Below are 18,857 nucleotides of genomic sequence, written 5' to 3' on the forward strand. Positions count from 1 at the left end.
GACTGTGGGAGAGAACCCTAGATCACGCTGCCGCCACCTCTCCCAATCATCCCTCCCCTTCTCATCGCCCCTGGAGGCGTCCGTCGGCAAGTCTGTGTGGCGCCGGTGATGGGGGCGGCGGGGAACTACTCTCGCCCCCCCCCCCCCCCACGTGCAGCTGCAGGGAGGAAGGAGGCCGTGTGCGGTGGGTGGGGGATGGACTCTGTCGATGGGACGCTGTGACGGCCCTCCTCCCTCCGCTCCCCTCTCCGGCTTGGCATCACCGGCGCATGGTAGTGGTGCCTGGTGGCTGGGTGCTATGCTCCGCTGACCGGGCTGGGACCATGGATTCAGGACGGCGGCCTTGGGCGCAGGGTGGGGCCTCATCGATAGCGGCATGTGGCGGTTGCCGGTGATGTTGTCTGTGCTCTTCTGCCATGTGGTCGGTGAAGGGGCGGCGGCCGCGGGCATGGTGCGGAGGTCGCCCGGCGGGCCTCCATCATCAGATCTGAAGACGGGTGTTGTTCCTCCCTGCGGTGCTCATCCCACCTCCCCGGCCCCAGACTCCATCCGGTGGTTTGGTGAGGGCGGTCGGATGTGGGCTGACAGTGGCGGCCACGAGGTCGACGACACTAACGGCGATGTGCTCCTTCTTGAAGGCGCATCGAGGTTGTATCCCCTCCCTCCCTGCTTTTCCTATCTCAGGTGAAAGCCCAAGACTTTGGTTTGGACGGCGGCGGCGCTCTGGTGCCGTTCCCTCGGTGGAGGCGCCGTTTTGAGATAGTGAGTATGGGTGGACGAGCTCAGCGGTGGTGGTAGGCTTTGTCTTTGCCTGCTCTTGGCAGCTTGGTCTGGTGTGTTGTGGTGTGGCCTGCGAATGGCGGTGATGTTCGTGGGTGGCGGCGCGGCGAGCCGAGTGCTCGGAGTCTTTCTCCCCGGCTGTGACTTCGGTATTCGTGCGTGCTCATGGAGAGCGGTCTACCTCCGACAGGTCCGGCGTCCTTCAATCCGGGGAGCTTTTTTTGGAGGTGGAAACGGATGGTGCTTGGGTTTTTGTTTGGCCTCGGGAGGTTGACGATGGTGCGAGTCACACGATGCCGGTCTTCTTCACCAGCTTTAATGCCTCTTCAGATGGATCGCAAGGCTGGACAAGGGAAACGAAGATGTGTTTCATTTCTTCTCTTGTATGCTTGTTGTTTTTTTTTTTCTCTTGTTAGCTGTTTATCCTTATTAATTTAAGACGGGACTACAGAGGGACTACAGCCTTCTGTTCAAATAAATACAAGCGCACAGTGATAGAGCCTACAGCTACAGATTGGTACCAATGGCCTTAAGAAAAATGCCAGCAGCGGCAACTCAAGACAGGAATTGCTACTAATTTCCTAGCACAAAGGGTATTTACAATGGAAACATGTTAAAGGGGCTGCCTTGACGGATATTCATAGATGTTTGCATTCTGTCACAATCTCCTTAAGTTTTAATTACAGTGTTGAATAAAGCATGATCCTTACAGGTAACGAGCCAAGTGGCCTTAACTTAGATCTGCCCAAAAATGAATTTAAGAATCTCACAACTAATCCTACTTGAAAAATACAATGACGCGGCTATGTGTCACACTCTACGCGATGGATAATTTACATGATGGTTGACCATAAAAGAGTTTGGCCGTTCTTAATTAACAGGCCTTTGGCCTGTTTATGTGCCACCGCTAGAAGGCCCACTGAAGATGTTGATGTGAACAGACAGGGTAATAAGTATCTTTCACTTCAGTAGTGATAGGCTCTTCAAGACTGGCACCTCCGCCAAGTTAATAAAGTAGTTCACTTTGTATCCTAACTCGATGATAATCCATCTAACAGATCAACCGTTGCAAGAATTCCAAATGTCAGCTATGCATAGGTCTTTCGGCATATCGTTAGATGGTTGCTTCATGATGACTCATACCCTTGGTTACTACTCGCTTGACCCGCTATTTCTGGAAGAGGAATCTGCAGGTGTGGGAAGGTTTATTCGGAATGTGGATTGCAAAGTGGTTAATATTACAGTAGGGAGCGGGAAGACGCATACCTCGTGAGGGACGCTTTCCCTCCATTGCTTCTTTCTTCTCCTGACAACTGTGACAAAGGAACGGACCATCCCAGGGAGACAGCTTTCCTGGCTTTGACAAGCCCTCGTGTATTGATATGCCCTGACCAGTCTCTAGCTCTACTTGACAAATTGCGCATACAAAAAGCTTGAACATATTTCGGACTGGATACTCAGAGTCTAGCCTGCATTCACAGAAAATATAATGTCAAAAGTTTATGGAGACTAACAATCATAAAGTTTAGATGAGACCCAACTGGCAAGTCGTTCAACTTCATACGGTGTTCTGCTTTGATTTCTTTTTGCGTTGCAAAGTCCACTTTTTCAGCACTAAACTTTTGGCGAAGTTCACTTTTCAACTCCGAACTCGAACCATTCGAATTGCAAGCTCGGACTGTTGAAATGTTTCACATTTTAACCTCAGGTCGTTTAACAGGTGGCTTCGGTTGACATGGCAAGGCAGTGAGGTTGTGGACATATGGCATCCACGTCTGTCAAAACTACTCGTCAGACTGCTTGACAGTGGAACATTGACTTTCAACAGCTCAAGTTTGTATTTTAAATGGTTTTGAGTTCAGAGTTGACAAGTGAACCTTTGTCGTAGTTCAGGCCTGAAAGTTGAACTTCTGGCATAGATCATGGGTTGAAAACTTGTGTTTTCTTCCTCCACTTCCAATGATTGTGTCAAGTTCTGGTTGAACACTATGGTGGGACATGTGGCTTGTTCCATTATTTTCAGTACGAAAAGCATGTCAGAAACTGCATTAGAAGTCACTAGAAGGACACGGATATCAAAAAAAGTTTAAGAAGCTAAAAGGCAAAAGTATTAGACAACCAAATAATCAGTCTCAACCAACTGAACTTTTTTGGTAGATACATAGACGTATGGCATCAAACTTTGTCACAGATTTCGTTCCAGCATGTACAACTTCAGACTGCAGAGTAAGGCCTCTTCAGAAGGCATTCTAGGCCTCCCGACCTGCAGCACATGTCTGCTCTCCTCTGTTGTGTTTTGCTTCCTTTGTCCAATTTCTAGCGTAGCATAGAATTGGTTTCGTTTTGCTTTTCCTTCCTGATATGTTTAGTTTTTTCATGGTTTTATTATGTAAATTCACTGCACCTAATCGGCGTGCTTCTTGTAGTACAAATGATATGCATTCTGATGCGTGCTAAAAAAATAAAGGTTTTTAAAATTGAATATGAGGTGTCACTGTAAAAGGTAATATCTTCCAGCTCAAATGGATTATTATTTTAGTACAGGTAGCGAAGGAATGTCCCCAAGTGACAGTTTATTGATTAGAGAGGAAAAGCTGTAAGTTCACTGGGTTATGTGTGAACAACTATTATGCATCCATTGACAAGATCGAGCAAGGGAACATACCATCTTAAGAGCGACGGGCATCCATCCTCAAAGACTTCCTCCACCAAGTCAGGCTCGGAAGTTTGTTCCGTATCAGCATGAGATAATGAGTCTGATGTTTTTTTCTTGAAGAAAATATTTTTGATAAGATTAAAGCCATTCCGCGCCTTCTTTCGAGAATGTATAGTGGATTTCGGTTTTTCTGGCGGCATCATGTCAATAACAATACAAGTTGTATCATCTCTTAATCCTTTTGGTTCTACGGCTTCCTGCAAAAGACCAATAGTAAGGGACAATATTCTTCAAATACACAGAGACGAAGACTTGGCTGAGTGTTCAAGGAAAAAAGTACAAACTGAGGATTTCAGCTTTCAGGTTGTATGACAAGAAATGTGGTGTTAGGTGACTGTACTTTGACAATCTGGTCTGCTGCAGCCTCTGGTGGAAGCCCTCGCGCGCAATTAAAAGCCATTTCCGCAGTCAAGGCGTCCCAAACACCGTCACTTGAAATAATAAGACGACCTCCAGCACTAGATAGCTGCAGCAAACATTAGAAGACATTAGTGATTTCAAAATTTGTTAAAAATCAAGGTATTTAAAAAAACAGTTTATTTACAAGAACACGGGTGTTTCACACATCGGTGCAGGCACACCCTTTTGTAAAGTTAACCTGGTATATTTAATAATAACATGTACACTTGCAATAGGTGCGCAAGGACCCATGTCTATCAAAATGTACCTAGAAAAGGGGCATTTCACAACTATTCATCAACCACACAATAAGTCTATACTGTGACGACTCGCTATATTTGCAAATACATCTTATGTTTATTGTACAATACACAAAGTGGTACACAAAATTTTGGTCTTTTTCAGATTATTTTGAGTGTACAAGTTGTGTTTCTTGCAATAGGGTGACGCCGCACCCACCCATGTTACTCGAATGTACCTAGACAAGGGATATTTTACAAACTAGTAAAAAATGCAGATGACCAAGAGAAGGAGAATGTCCAGACAATACTTCTGGTGCTTGACCTACTATGTATCTCTATTATTGCGGAAGTTTTGACTTTGATTTTCTACAAAAGTGACGCATGCAAAAGTTTAAGGCAGTGTACCTTGATCTGCTTCACAAAAGGAACAGCAATGATGAATTCACCTACATCCTGATCACCAATTGATCTTGATAGGCATAAACCACCTGGCCAACATCGAAGGGGCCCAATCTGGATGGACAACCAAGGAAAAAAAAGAGTCAAGTGTGAGGTGCGAACCATGCCTATAAACGCGTTTTCCAAGAGAAAAAAAATATGAAAGATATTCGACACCCGTAATCATGAAAATGTGCAAGCGCAAAGTTTTGAAATGAACCACTCAGGTCAACATTGAACACTCAACAGTCAACAGCACGTTAAGTGACGCTCATTAAAATTCATTTGGTACAATGAATATGGAAAATGCAGCTGTAAACCAAAAGAGCAGTTGTAAGTACTTTGCTTCATTGGTCTGGCGCCAATTCAAATTACCAAAAAAGACAACAGAAGGAGAGAGCTTAAATATAATGAAAATAGGCCCCGAAGACCAGATGAAAAGTCTACAGTTTGAATAGCAAAACTTTGGAAAGCTACACTTTGTACAAACTTGTTGAAATATTGCTCAGGTGAAGATTCAAAGAAAGAAAGTTCCTTGGCTGCGAAAGCTTGAAGAGAGACAAGATGTGAAGATGAAAACCTCAGCTCCACCAATAACATTCAGTCTTCCAACTTCGCCTCCGCACTCCGTTACGCGTCCAACTCTGCAACCCGAAACCAACAAGCCACAGTAAGAACCAACGGTATCAACGATTTGAGGAGGAGTAGGAACTGTTGGCAGCCAAACAATCTTACTCCTCTCCGCAAGCATCGAAGCGGTGGTCCGCGGACAGGTAGTAAATCGAGCCGTCGGCTTCAAGGACGCAGCGTGAATCGCCGACGGACGCGGCGGTCACAACGGACCCGTCGATGATGACCAGCGTCACGGTCGTCCCTGAAGAGTGCGCTGAAAAACACAGACAGACAGACAGGGTAGAGAAACAAGATTCAGCGCTGGTGCCGTACAAACAGATGGACAGACAAGAGTAGTGCCCACGCACAATTTGAATCGAATTGAATGAGCGTTTAACTACGGCTCGCGATAGATAGAGCTGCGTGCTAGATATGGCAGTAAGCAGTAGTACTACAAGTAGTTGTTGTACTTGTGTCTACGGAGAGACTTAATTGGGAGTACGGGGGGGGATTTTCACCTCTGGTCTGGAAATCCTTGTCGGTCTTGACGAAGCCCGCGACGAGCGCCCTGGGCAGCGCGGCGAGCCACTCGTCCCTGGTGAGATCTTGGGGGACGCAGCCGAGCACATTGCGGAGGAGGTTCTCCTTGGCGTACACCGCGGCGGCGCCCCCGTTGTGGCCGTCGAACATCTGCAACAAAAAAGCAGCCCGTCAGAAATCTGGAGTTGACCCCGCGCGCGGAGCGACGGAGCAGATCGGCGGCCGCGCGGCCGGCCGGACGGACGAGGACGAGATGGGTAGAATGCGGGCGGGTGAGAGAGAGGGAGGAGAGCAAGCGTCTTACGGCGAAGGCGGAGAAGGATGCGCCCGGGTGGCGCTCGAGGCCCTGCTTGAGCATGGCGTAGTCCTCGCCCTTCCTGGCCCGCCCGGCCTGCCCCGCGGCCAGCACCGGGCGCGCGGCCCCCGTCGCGTCGGCGAGCTCCGCCGTCAGCTCCCGCCGCAGCAGGTCCTCCAGCGTCATGCTCCCGTGGCGCTGCCTCGGCGTCGTCGCCGCCGGCGACGACATGGTCGTCGTGAGGGAGTCGTCAGATCCCGGGCGCGGATCGGGCAAGCATGGTTCGCTGGCAGGAGCGCGGGGCGAGCTGAGAGGAGAGGCTCTCAACTCGCACTCGCTCGCGCTGGCTGGCCTGGCTGTGGTGCGTGGGTGGCTGGCTGGCTGGGTCTGGTCGGGAAGCGCGGCGCTTTCCGCTGGCTTGGCGCTGGGCGCGCAGCGCGAGCTGTTGCTTTGCGGGAGGAGCGAGGGAGAGGGAGAGTGGAGGGCCCGGCGGTCACATGGGGCGCCGCGCGGCAACAAGAAAGAAAGAAACAAGACGCGGAAATCCAGCCCGCTCCCACGCGCGCGCGCGCGCCGTCCCCGGCCGGACAAACGGAAAATTATATCACGCCACCCCGACCGAATGAATACCCTGCGTTTTTAACGCCCGCCGCGCGGCACACCACAGCTGGGCACTGGGCAGACGCGCACCAGCCGTGGACCATTGCCATTTCTTTTCGAGGCGTCGGCAGCTCTGCTCCTCCAAAGTCCAAGCCGGTCCCGTGACTTACCGTGGTGGACGTGTCCATTCGTTGCCGTGTTCTCTCAACGTGTCCATAAGTTAGTTTCTTTTTATTGGATGAAGATAAGATATTTGAAAACTGTATTTTTATGTTTCAAAAAATTATAAAATTATTCCATGAATACAGACGTATGTCATGAATACTCGTGCAAAGTTTCGGTAAAAATTATGTTGTATTTTTAGCTAAAGAAAAAATTATGGCCGTATATGGACAAGTTTTGTCAGAAATTTGTCTCTTTTATATAGTTCATAATACAACATAATTTCTTCCGAATTTTTTACAGTACATTCAGAAGATTTCTATGTATGTGTAGATTTAAGCTCATATTTTTCGGAATCTCAGAAATATGTTGCTTTTCTCAAAACCGGGAGCGCTAGTACTCATGTGTCAAAGTCACTTTTCGCCTTTTATTTTGCAATCTCTAGATGTTGAACGCACAAGCATTTTCTAGTCTTTACAAGCAAAAAATAAAATTCGAGTTTATACAATATGTTTCATGAATGGAAATATAACATACATCAAATCCAATAATTTGAAGTTCAACTTCATCAGGACGCCGACACGGCTCATGGCTATCATTTGACCATCCACAAATGCTCCATGAGGTCATTATGCAGTTCATCATGAGCATCTAGGTCGCAGGTTTATGCATGCATAGTCAAAAAAATCCACGAGCAGATGATGTTCAACCGTCGCAAGAGGATCCTGACACTCACGAGACCCACATGGGCGTTCGGTGGAGTCTTGCGTTCGCTCTTGATGATAATGGTACGCGTGATTACATATGCATTCAGCATCTCCCACATCTGATCGTAGCAAATCGAGTTTGGAGCACACCAAATATCGATCGATCGACATACTTCCCGCAACTCTCCTTGCGCGGAGCAAAGTGAGGCTTCATCTAACCTAGAGGCTTGGAGATTGTCTTCACAAATGTTGACCATCTATGATAGATGCCATTGGCTAGGTAGTACCCTTGTTATATGTGTAGCCATTGATCTTATAGTTGCATGGTGAAGCATGACCTTCAACTAGTTTCGGAAACACGGAGCGCTGCACGGCATTGATGTTATTGTGTGATCTGGTCATGCCAAAGAAAGAATGCTAAATTCATGAATCTTGATATGCAACCGCTTCAAGTACCACATTGCGATATATGTGATGCCCTTTGTACAAACATTGTCAAGCAAATAGATAGTTCTTCCATGACTAGTGTATGCAATCGATGCTCCCAAGTAACCCTGGAAACCCTCTCGCTCCGTTATGTGTTGTGATTCTAGCAATCTCTGCTTCATTTACTCTCTAATACTCTTGCCCGAACTTTCCCACAACCGCTCTGCAAAACATGTACATGAATTCAATGGTTGTGGACTCGCTCATGCGAAGTAGTCATCATGTGAATCGGCAGGGGCTCCCATATGCAAGCATCGTCATGGCGGCTGTGCACTCTTGAATTGATGAGAAACCAGCCGTGCCACAACAGTCGTGCTTTAACATGAAGTACTTGGCGTTCTCTCTAAAGCCATAAAGAATGGACATGAAAAACTCATTTCTCATCTTCTAGCGCCTCTAAAAATTGTCGGTGTATGTTGCATCATGAGCAAAGCAGACGGTGTAGAGCATGGTATAACACTGTATTGGACCGCGCCAGACCGAAAAGGCATGTGTGGCACGCTGTTGGACGCATTTAATTATCCAGCGCACCGCAAAGACGTTGGGGGCAGTCTAGGGGACACGACTGGAGATGCTATGGGAGTGTATTCACAAGGGACTTTGGATTCTAGCGATGATTCTGTACATTGTTAGAGCAAGAACAATGTATAACCATGGTTTGTCATCTATAGTCAACCCTATAGCAAATACATAGTATGTATAATAGTCAAATATAAATGTGTACTCCCTCTCATTTAAATTAGTTTGTGTACCCAGATACCATGTCTAATACAATTGTAGTCATGAGTTGTGCCAATTAATTTGGACCGATGAAGGACAAGCTGTTTTGGCACTCAGGTGCATATGCTCCTGATTTTTTAAATACATTTTAAATGTATTTCAAAATATATATAAAAATCAATAAAAAAATGTAGCACGTACGATGTTCTATGTGCTCGTAAAGTACTACTACTCCCTATGCCTAAGTTTATTAGTCTTGCACTCTATATCGTTAATTTGATCTATATAATATAAATTATAACATGCAAATTATTACACTAGAAATACTTACAATGATATATTTTTATGTAATATACATCTCATATCAAGTTGATTTCATTAACAGTTTGAGGATACACGCAGAATTAACAAACCTGATGGAGGAACTATTTAAACTCTTATAGCCTGATTATGTACATTTACAGTGTGAGGATTTGGAGAAAACGACATTGAAAAGTGCTCCGACAGGTGGCTGTGCCTTCTAGATATTTTGAAAGTTCTGACAAATCGGGCATAACGAGGCCCCTTGTCTGAAACTGAAAGTGGATGTAGTTATGCTGAGCCTTCATCTCGTTTTCGTTTTCTTTAACAATTTGTTAGTAGTGGTGGTTCACATGGATGGATGCAACCAAGGAAGTGCTTGTCTGGCATTTGCTCTTTCGATGTTGGCACTTTCTTGTTTCACATTTGGCTGTTTCTTTCGATGATGACTTGGATCGTTTCTCTGTTCTAGATGGTGGTTGGGGATGGAAATTATGGTAGGCCGGCTGCTGCTGACTGGCATGCCGCGGAACGATTCGTTGTTAACTTGCCGGCCGTGGCTCTAGCATGCTCGCGCTGGTCTGGTCGTCGCATGGATGATGAACGCTCTACTTGTTAATTCTTAGGGCATCTCTAGCGGATTCGATGCAAAACAGACGCAAAAAAGTGACCACGCGCGACCATTTATGTCTGGCCGCGGCAGGCCACGATTATTTGTTTGCGTTGGAGACAGCCCTAGCAGCTCGACGCATTTTTAGTTTGTAAATCTTTATTTATTATATTTAGTTGCAAGATAGATATATTTAAGGAATTGCTAGTTCTAAGTTGCCTGAGATTTAATAAATCTCAGCCAACTCTTTAACGGTCAGATTTGTTGTGTCAAGATTTGTGTACATTTTTTTTCAGCCAATGAGTAGCAACCCTTCTTTCATTCATTTATAAGCTTCTCGTTACAAATTTTCTGCAGATTTTGCAAGAAAGTGAGCTGCTTCATTACTACATCGGTTTACATGAACAAAATTACAAGCTGAAAACATTAGAGTTCTCGTTTTGATATCTTGGACAATGGCTTCAATCGAGGATCTGTCAAACTCTGAACTTTGCACCTTATTCATCAGAGAGAGGCAAGCTCTCATAATTGATTGTTATGAGAGCTAGAAAGCTTTCCATGTGAATTTCTTCCAGTTTCTCATAATTGTTTATTAGCAAAGCAAGTTAAGCCCTTAGCTCAACATTCTTCTTCAAGATGGATGCTTCACAAGAGGTAGAGTTAGTAGCATAAGCATCATCAATAATAGCACAAGAAAAAGGCAACTTAGGAAGCTCTATTAGATTGGAAGCCTTAAGTTGCTCGTGACTCGGTGAGTTTCATGAGCTCACTCTCAATGGCCCTAGAGCTATTTTTGAGAAGCTAAAAATCCGCAGGGAGTTTAGCATGAGCAATTACTAGCTCATCATTTTTAGTTTCAAAAACATGTACCACCTCTAAAGCTCTATCACAAGATTCCTTTACTTTAGATAGTTCTAGAGTAAAAGTCTCCTTAAGAAATTCATTGGTGGATTGTTGTTCTTCAAGAGCTTCACTAAGAGTTGCAATCTCATTTGCATACTCGCGCTCATGTTCTTCCATTTTCTCAATATTTTTTATGCTCTCGATGGCAAAAGCCAAGATTTTCATAAAGTTAGAGCAAGCAAATTTATTCTTATGAAGAGCATGAAATACCAACTCACCCATCATGTTTAAGGAAGCAACATTAAGTTCTTCCATATCATCATCCTCATCATCACTAGATAGAGAGGGTTCCAAAGGAGGAGATACCTTTGAAGTCCTAGCCATAAGGCATGTGTAAGAACCGTGAGATGATGAAGAGGATGAAGTAATTGAAGCTCCATCCAAGATCTTGTCTTGGCCCATAGTATTTTTGGTTTCCTCTACATTGCTAGTCACACAAATACTAGAGGAAAATAAAGTATTTTTATCATGGCAACAAGACAAGGCAATCATATCATCATGAGGTGTAGATATGCAAGGACTATCAACACTAGCATGTAAGGCATTTCTAGTGCTATGAGTGTTAAAGTCCAAAGATGAATCATTGCAATGGGATAGGGATGAAGGATCATCAAGAGAAAGCTCAATATCAACAATGCAATGTTCATCACCACTCACCATACCATTACCTTGTGTCTTACCACACATTGGTAAAGTGGAAGGAGTGCAATCATCCTCAATGGTCTTGGACGCATCATATGTATATTGAAGCTTTGTCCAAAACTCATGAGCACTCCGGAAAGGCGCGATGGAGGAGATAACTACATGCCTCACAACATGGCAAAGCACTTTAGTAGTTTTAGCATCAAGATAATTGTTTTTCTTCTCCTCAAGAGATGGATTTTGTGGATCCTTAGGAGGAGAAAACCCATATCAAGAATTTGCTCCACATGTGGGTGCATGCTCCCAAAATAATCAAGCATGTAGAATTTCCAAGAATCATAATTAGTGACATCAAATGTAAAAGTGTTATTGTGCACTAATCCTCTAGCCGACATATTTACTCTCAAGGCGGTGAAGCCTAATAAGATAAGAGAGCCCTAGCTCTGATACCAATTGAATGTACAAGGATATCGCCTAGAGGGGGGTGAATAGGCGGGTTGTAAAAACTTCTACTTGAGGGCTAAACAAGGCCGAATAAAACTACTTAAGGTTTAATTGTTTAGCACAAACCCTATCAACTAGGGTTTGCCTATGTGCACCAACAACATATGCTAAGCATGATGAGAAACAAGGTGATATCAAACTAGATATAGAACATCAAGCACGAAGGATATGACAATGTAAAGCGCATAGGTAAAGGAGCTCGGGTTGAGAAGTAACCGGTTCACGAGGAGACGACGACGTATCCCTAAGTTCACACCCTTGGGTGCTAGTCTCCGTTGGAGCGGTGTGGAGGCGCAAGGCACTCCAATGAGCCGCTAAGGCCACCGTATTCTCCTCGAGCCTTTCAACCAAAGGGAAAGCCTCGATCCACTAAGGGACCCTTGAGGGTGGTTACCGAACCCGTACAAGCTTGGGCCAAACACCCAAGTATCAAGCTTGAGGCAAACTCCACAACACCGGAGGCTCTCAAGTACAAGGCCACAAAGGTTACAACACGCCACACACGGTGACGTGGGCATTACCCTTCGGGTAACAGTTATTGCACTACCTCTTGCGGCCCAACCAGGGGGCCATGAAGACACTCGATAGCCAGGTGGGCCACTACGTCGGTTCCGAAGAGGAATTCTTGAAGAACAAGACAAGGAGACGAAGAATACAAGGAAAGTTTAGAACTAGGACTCTTTGTAACCTAGTCATACCCGGACAGATCTCTCGAGACCTGGCTCTCAATATAAGGGCCATGAGAGAGGCTGCCGAGGACACACGCAATTTTAGCAATCATAGCCACCATAAATCTAGAGCTAGGTCCCTGCAGAACTTAGTCTCTCGACGAGATCATAGCTGAAACCTTCGGCACCCCATTGTAACCCGATATTTTCATAATCAAGATCAGACAGGCAGGACGTAAGGGTTTTACCTCATCGAGGGCCCCGAACCTCGGTAAATCGCTTTCCCCGCTAGTTTGATAACCGATGTCTCGTGTCAGCCTACAGGATTCCATCTACCCTAAGCCCCAAACGGAGGGCATTGCCGAGGAGTACCCTCGACAATTGGCGCCGTCTGTGGGAAACTTGTCGGCACAAGGCAGGTCATCGGCAGTTCCAGTTACGTCTGCAGCGTTCGTGCTAGAGTCACCAACGCCATCAAGTCGAAGAAACTCAGTTCGCTGCGGATCCTTCGAGTTCACACCGATCTCCACGGAGTCGCGCGGCAACATGGATACTACTTTCGGTGTTGTCCACTTCATCATCGATTCCATAGGGTTTCTTCGCCTTCCTAGTTCAAGCGCGCCAAGCCCAAGAACTTCGGTTCCAGATGATACCACGCCAGCAGCAGCTTTGGCAGTCCTGCCTAGGAACATGGGAGAGGGCAGCCGAAGCGGTTTCGACAGCAAAGAGGAGCAAAGGAAAAGACGAAGGGATTCACGCCGTGAAGAAGAGGAGCAAGTTGCGACTCGCCCCCGACAGTATGAACGAGGATGTCACAACATGCAGCCGAACAAGAACCGTCTTCGCACACCCTACCTATCGGCCACGGAGCAACTTGAAGCGCCGTGTTACCTGCATTCTTACATCGACCCGAAGGATAATCTTGAAAAGTCCACCCATCTACTTAGAAATTGTCGGCAGTTCCTTGAGGTTCGGCAGTTTTGCGACGATCTTAGGGCCGAAACGGCAGCGAAAGCTCACCCGGTGGGAAAAAGGGCAGCACCCTATAGTTATCCACCAGAACCATACATACCAGAAGAAGGAGACATGTACGTACCAACCGAAGTATTTCCAGTGTCTCGTGGACAGGTCAACATGATCCATAAAACCAGTTTTTCGAAGAGAGAAGCCAAAAAGTTTTCGCGAGAAGTGAAGTACGCAGAGGTTGCTATGGCTGAGGTACCCGAATATATCGACTAGTCAGACCAAAACATATCTTTTAGCAAGGCGGATCACCCGAAGGCCGTTCCAAGGCCTGGCCACGCTGCCCTAGTCCTTGAAGCACAGATTGGAAGTTACAACATGAGCAAGGTATTCATGGATGGAGGAAGTGGTCTGAACCTGTTATTCGCCAGCACAATGAAGGCAATGGGCCTAACGGTTGATATACTAAAGGAATCAAATACAGGATTCCACGGCATCATCCTGACCCGACCCGCTTATCCCCTTGGTAAAAATCACTGGACGTAGTTTTCGGCACACCCAGCAACTTCAGAAAGGAGAAGCTCGAATTCGAAGTGGTTGATTGGGAATCTCAATATCATGCCATCATCGGCAGACCAGCATTTGCCAAATTCATGGCGGTACCTCATTATGCATATCTAAAGCTGAAGATGCCAGGCAATAACGGGACAGCAATAACCGTTCACGGAAAAAATTTCTCGTTCTGACAGCTGCGACAGGGATTTTCAAAAGATCGCCTCAAAGTTTGGCGCTAAGGAAGAGCTCAACGCACTCGACGCTGTTACAGATCACATGAAGCCACCAGCCGACAACCGGAACGTAAGATCCGATGAATTTGACGTCGCAAAAGAAGCAAAGAAACATCAAGTGCATCCCTCTGACCCGAAGAAAACAGTCAACACTTCGGCAGATCTTACTGTCGCATAGGAAAGCGCGCTCATCAAGTTCCTCCGTGAGCGCTGGGAAATATTTGCATGGGAACCATCCGACATGCTAGGTATTCCCAGGGAACTCGCTGAGCACGCCCTGAATGTTGACCCCACAGCCAAACATGTACAGCAGACGATGCGTCGTTTTTCAGAACCAAAAAGAAAAGCTATTGGCGAAGAAGTTAATCGACTCCGCAAGGCTGGATTCATTCGGGAGCTCAAGGAAGCCGAGTGGGTAGCTAACCTAGTCATGGTGCCGAAAAAAGATACGACAGCTCTTCGCATGTGTATCGATTACACAAGTCTCAACAAGCATTGCCAAAAGGATCACTTTCCGCTGCCCCGTATTGACCAAATAGTCGACTCTACGGCAGGATGCGATCGTCTCTCCTTCCTCGATACGTACTCCGGATATAATCACATCAAGCTCAAGAAAGAAGATCAAGAGTTAACCGCGTTCATAACCCCGCACGGCGTTTACTGTTACAAAGTTATGACTTTAAAAAACGCAGGAGCAACTTATCAGCGGTGCATGCAAGCTTGTCTTGGGAAGCAGATGGGTAGGAATATCGAAGTCTACATTGACGGTATCGTGGTTAAAACCAAACATGCAATTACCCTCATTGACGATCTACGAGAAACTTTCGACAATCTCGACAGATACAAAATTAAGCTGAACCCGAAAAAATGTTTCTTCGGAGTGCCAGGAGGACAAGTACTCGGGTACTTCATCTCAGCTAGAGGAATAGAGGCCAATCCTTTGAAGATCAAAGCTATCCTTGACATGGAACCGCCGAAGAATTTGCATCAAGTGCAACAATTGGCAGGACGATTGGCAGCACTTAGTAGATTCATCGCCAAGTTGGGAGAGAAAGCTTTGCCCTTTTATCAGTTGATGAAGAAATCAGAAAAGTTCGAGTGGACAGATGAGGCGCAGAAATCTTTCGATGAATTGAAAAAGATCTTGTCTACATCCCCAGTACTCGTAACTCCACATGAAAAAGAGACAATGCTCATGTATATAGCAACAATGGTGCAGGTCTTTACACGGTCCTAGTTGTTGAGCGAGAAGAGGCAGAGAGAATTCATGGTGTGCAACGACCCGTTTATTACCTCAGCGAGGTACGCACACCAGCAAAGCAGATATATCCTCATCACCAGAAATTAGCATATGCCGTATGGAGGATAGCACGTAAGTTGCGACATTACTTTACAGAGCACCCGATTATTGTGGTAAGCGAAGCACCATTCAAGAATATACTTACTAACCCAGAGGCTACGGGTAGAGTATCTCAATGGGCTATTGAGATAGTGCCACACGACATAACTTACATCAATCGAACGACAATCAAATCTCAGGTTCTCCCAGATTTCTTGGCTGATTGGATTCAATCGCAAACTCCGGCTGCACCCGACATGTCTGGGTCATGGACAATGTACTTTGATGGGTTGAAGCGGAGTACAGGTGCGGGCGCAGGAGTAATATTGATCTCACCACAGGGGGACAAGATGAGGTATATGTTACGCATGAATTTCTCGCTACCGACAAATAATGAAGCAGAGTACGAAGCACTGTTGCACGGAATGAGAATGGCCAAGGCGTGTGGAGCAACTCGCTTGGAAATTTATGGAGATTCAAATCTTGTGGTGCAGCAGTCGATGAATTTGTGTGACGCAATCAGTGATAATATGATTTCCTACCGCCAATTATACCAGAATATGGAAGCCAAATTTGAAGGGTGCGAGATAAAACACATCGGCAGAGCCAACAATGAGGAAGCCGACGCTCTGGAAAATATAGGGTCCACGTGCTCCACTATTCCAGATGGAGTATTTTATGAAGTTATCGCTCAGCGATCGATCAAGGAAAAAGTGTCGGCACCTCCAAAACTATCGACTCATGATTCAGGAGCAGAACTGCAAAAAGATGTCGAAGATCCTACATTGCAACCCACAGAGCAGGTCCTTCTTCTTGAGCCTCTTTGGACTAAGCCTTTTTTAGCATATCTAATAGAACAAAGGTTACCGGAGGATCCAGTGGAAGCTAGGCGTATCGTGAGACGGTCTAAAACCTTTACCATAGTAAACGGTGAACTCTACAAGCGCAGTATCTCAGGTATCTTTCAAAGGTGCATTGCCATTGACGATGGAAAAGCTCTACTACGCGAGATACACGAAGGAACTTGTGGTCATCATGCAAGTAGCAGGGCCCTTGTAGCCAAAGCTTTTAGAGCAGGATTTTATTAGCCAACAGCAGCGTCTGATGCTCGAGACCTAGTGCGGAAGTGTGATCCTTGTCAACATTTTGCGCCAAAGCCGCATGCTCCTGCAACAGATCTAATGACCACACCTTTGGCTTGGCCCTTCGCGCAATGGGGACTCGATCAAGTTGGTCCGCTGCCGAGATCATCGCCAGGGGGACACACATATCTATTAGTCGCAGTCGATAAGTTCACTAAATGGATCGAGGCTGTACCAGTCAGAGATCAAACAGCTGAAACTGTCGTCCAGTTTTTTAAAGGAATAACTTGTCGGTTTGGCATGCCTCACAGCATCGTTACAGACAATGGAACTAACTTCGACTCCAAGAAGTTTCGTAAATTCTGTGACGATGGTGGTATCAAACTGAAATTCGCTTCAATTGCACACCCCCAAACCAATGGTCAAGTCGAAAGAATCAATGGCTTAATATGTGATGGTATTAAAAAAACGCCTTACGTGCGCGGCTGGAGCATGGGTCGAAGAATTACCATTTGTACTTTGGAGCTTGCGCACTACACCAAACAGGTCGACTCAGTATACTCCGTTCTTTCTCGTTTACGGAGCCGAAGCAGTTCTACCAGCCGATGTTCGCTTTGAAGCCCCTCGGGTGACTGCATACACAGAAACAAACTCCATCAATGCACTGCAAGACGTTGTGGACCTCCTTGAAGAAGCTCGAGACATTGCCTTAGCAAGAACAACGGTGTACCAGCAGGCGTTAAGAAATTACTACAGCCGACGAGTACGTAATCGAAGTTTCAGTGTTGGCGATATGGTACTACGATTAAAGCAAGAGAGACCCCTGAAGCTCGAATCTCCGTGGGAAGGACCGTTCATAATCACTAAAGTGATACCAGGAGGAGCTTACTGTCTCAAGAACCCAGCCTCGGGTGAAGACGTCGAAAATCCATGGAATGTTGCACACTTGCGACGATTCTACGCATAGGATTCAACTATTCCTTACTTGTTACGTGAAACCTTCTTAGCATGTCCTATATTATGAATAAAATTCTTGATTGGGCTTCCACCCTTATTGTTTAAAGCTTATCACTCGAACGACTATTCGGGTTCTCTTTTATTGGCTCCTACTCCCATCGGGAGCTTTGGCTAAAACTACGTGCTTCACAGCTAACTCGATAATATTCGAGTATTGCAAGGAATTATTACAATATCGATAACTAATTAATACTCCCATAGGGAGCTATGGTTATCAATACGCAACAAACCATCCAAGCATCAAGACAATACGCGTGTGCTGCAGTCGATTGACATATTATTACTTACAAAAGGGCTCATACCGGTGCACCGTGTAACGAAGCCAAGCGCCTAAATCCCTCGTTCACTCGATGGATGTCGCTCTTACAGAACTTACATATCGACTCTGCAAATAATGCAATTACAACGGAGTTGTCGGGTGAGCAGGCTGACTTGATCACTCAGCCGCCCTCGACAAAAAATTTCTAATCGAATTAACAAATTCAAAAAAGTACATGATGTATAAACACGCATCAAGATACATACGGGATTACCCCTTGCAACGCAAGGTCCTTATATATGTGTACATAACTTTATGGGAGGTTTTCTTGATCCTCTCGGGCCTTCAAATCCCTCTCGATCCATGTTTCCATCTGGGAGATAATAACATATGCAGGATTTCTGGCTATAGCATAATACTGGTCTAATCTCCTATTGGCATTTGCTATAGCCTCCAAATCTAAGGTCGGATGACACGCTAAAACTGAAGCAAGAGCAAGTTCAGCCCCGGCCAGAAGTTCCTTCCGCACCAACAATCGAATTCTTTCTAGAGTCTTCAATCGGTTGAACAAAGCAGATAAAGTCTCGGGTGCTTGGTCCAATGGAAACAAGGTTCTCCATACCATCGAAATATGAGCATTGTACTTATCAAAGTAATAATGCACCTTCTCCGCTCGATGTTCAAATTTGGCCATGGCAACGGCTTTCGGTCGTTTGGACCATAATTCGTGCTTCGGGTGAGCGACATCAGTCATCGCCTCGATCTTTTCATGGATCCTCCTATTCTCTTCCGATTCATCGAAGGCCACAACTGTTGAAGAACAAAAGCCAGTCAGCAGAAGGGTGTTCAAGTAAATACTTCGATAAAAATCAGAAGGTGATCAGATACTTACAGCTTAAGCTTTCAGTAGCAACACAGAGGCGGTCAAGAGCATGTTGTTCGATTGCGGTAGCAATCTTGCTCTTTCTTTTCACCAATGCTGCCATTGCGTGAAGGTTGGTTATGTTTTTGTTTAGCCGAGATATTTGATCACGCAAACGACGAACAAGATCAGATTCATCGCTAGCCGAAGAATTTAAAGAAGG

General features: G+C 45.8%; 1 protein-coding gene across 1 annotated transcript; it reads right to left on the reverse strand.

Annotated features, from left to right (window-relative positions):
• Positions 1 to 1,391: 1,391 nt before the first annotated feature.
• LOC124671943 (probable protein phosphatase 2C 40) lies at positions 1,392 to 6,253 on the reverse strand. Its single transcript, XM_047208260.1, has 9 exons — positions 6,032 to 6,253; positions 5,706 to 5,877; positions 5,311 to 5,461; positions 5,156 to 5,219; positions 4,543 to 4,650; positions 3,837 to 3,962; positions 3,446 to 3,693; positions 2,047 to 2,249; positions 1,392 to 1,967 (listed from the first exon to the last, which is right to left on the reverse strand). The coding sequence occupies exons 1-9, from the start codon at positions 6,251 to 6,253 to the stop codon at positions 1,933 to 1,935; spliced, it is 1,329 nt and encodes a 442-aa protein (XP_047064216.1). The 3' UTR covers positions 1,392 to 1,932.
• Between the last annotated feature and the right edge of the window lie 12,604 nt (positions 6,254 to 18,857).

The sequence above is a fragment of the Lolium rigidum genome, chromosome 7, assembly GCF_022539505.1.
Source record: "Lolium rigidum isolate FL_2022 chromosome 7, APGP_CSIRO_Lrig_0.1, whole genome shotgun sequence".
In the NCBI taxonomy this organism is placed as follows: Eukaryota; Viridiplantae; Streptophyta; class Magnoliopsida; order Poales; family Poaceae; genus Lolium; species Lolium rigidum.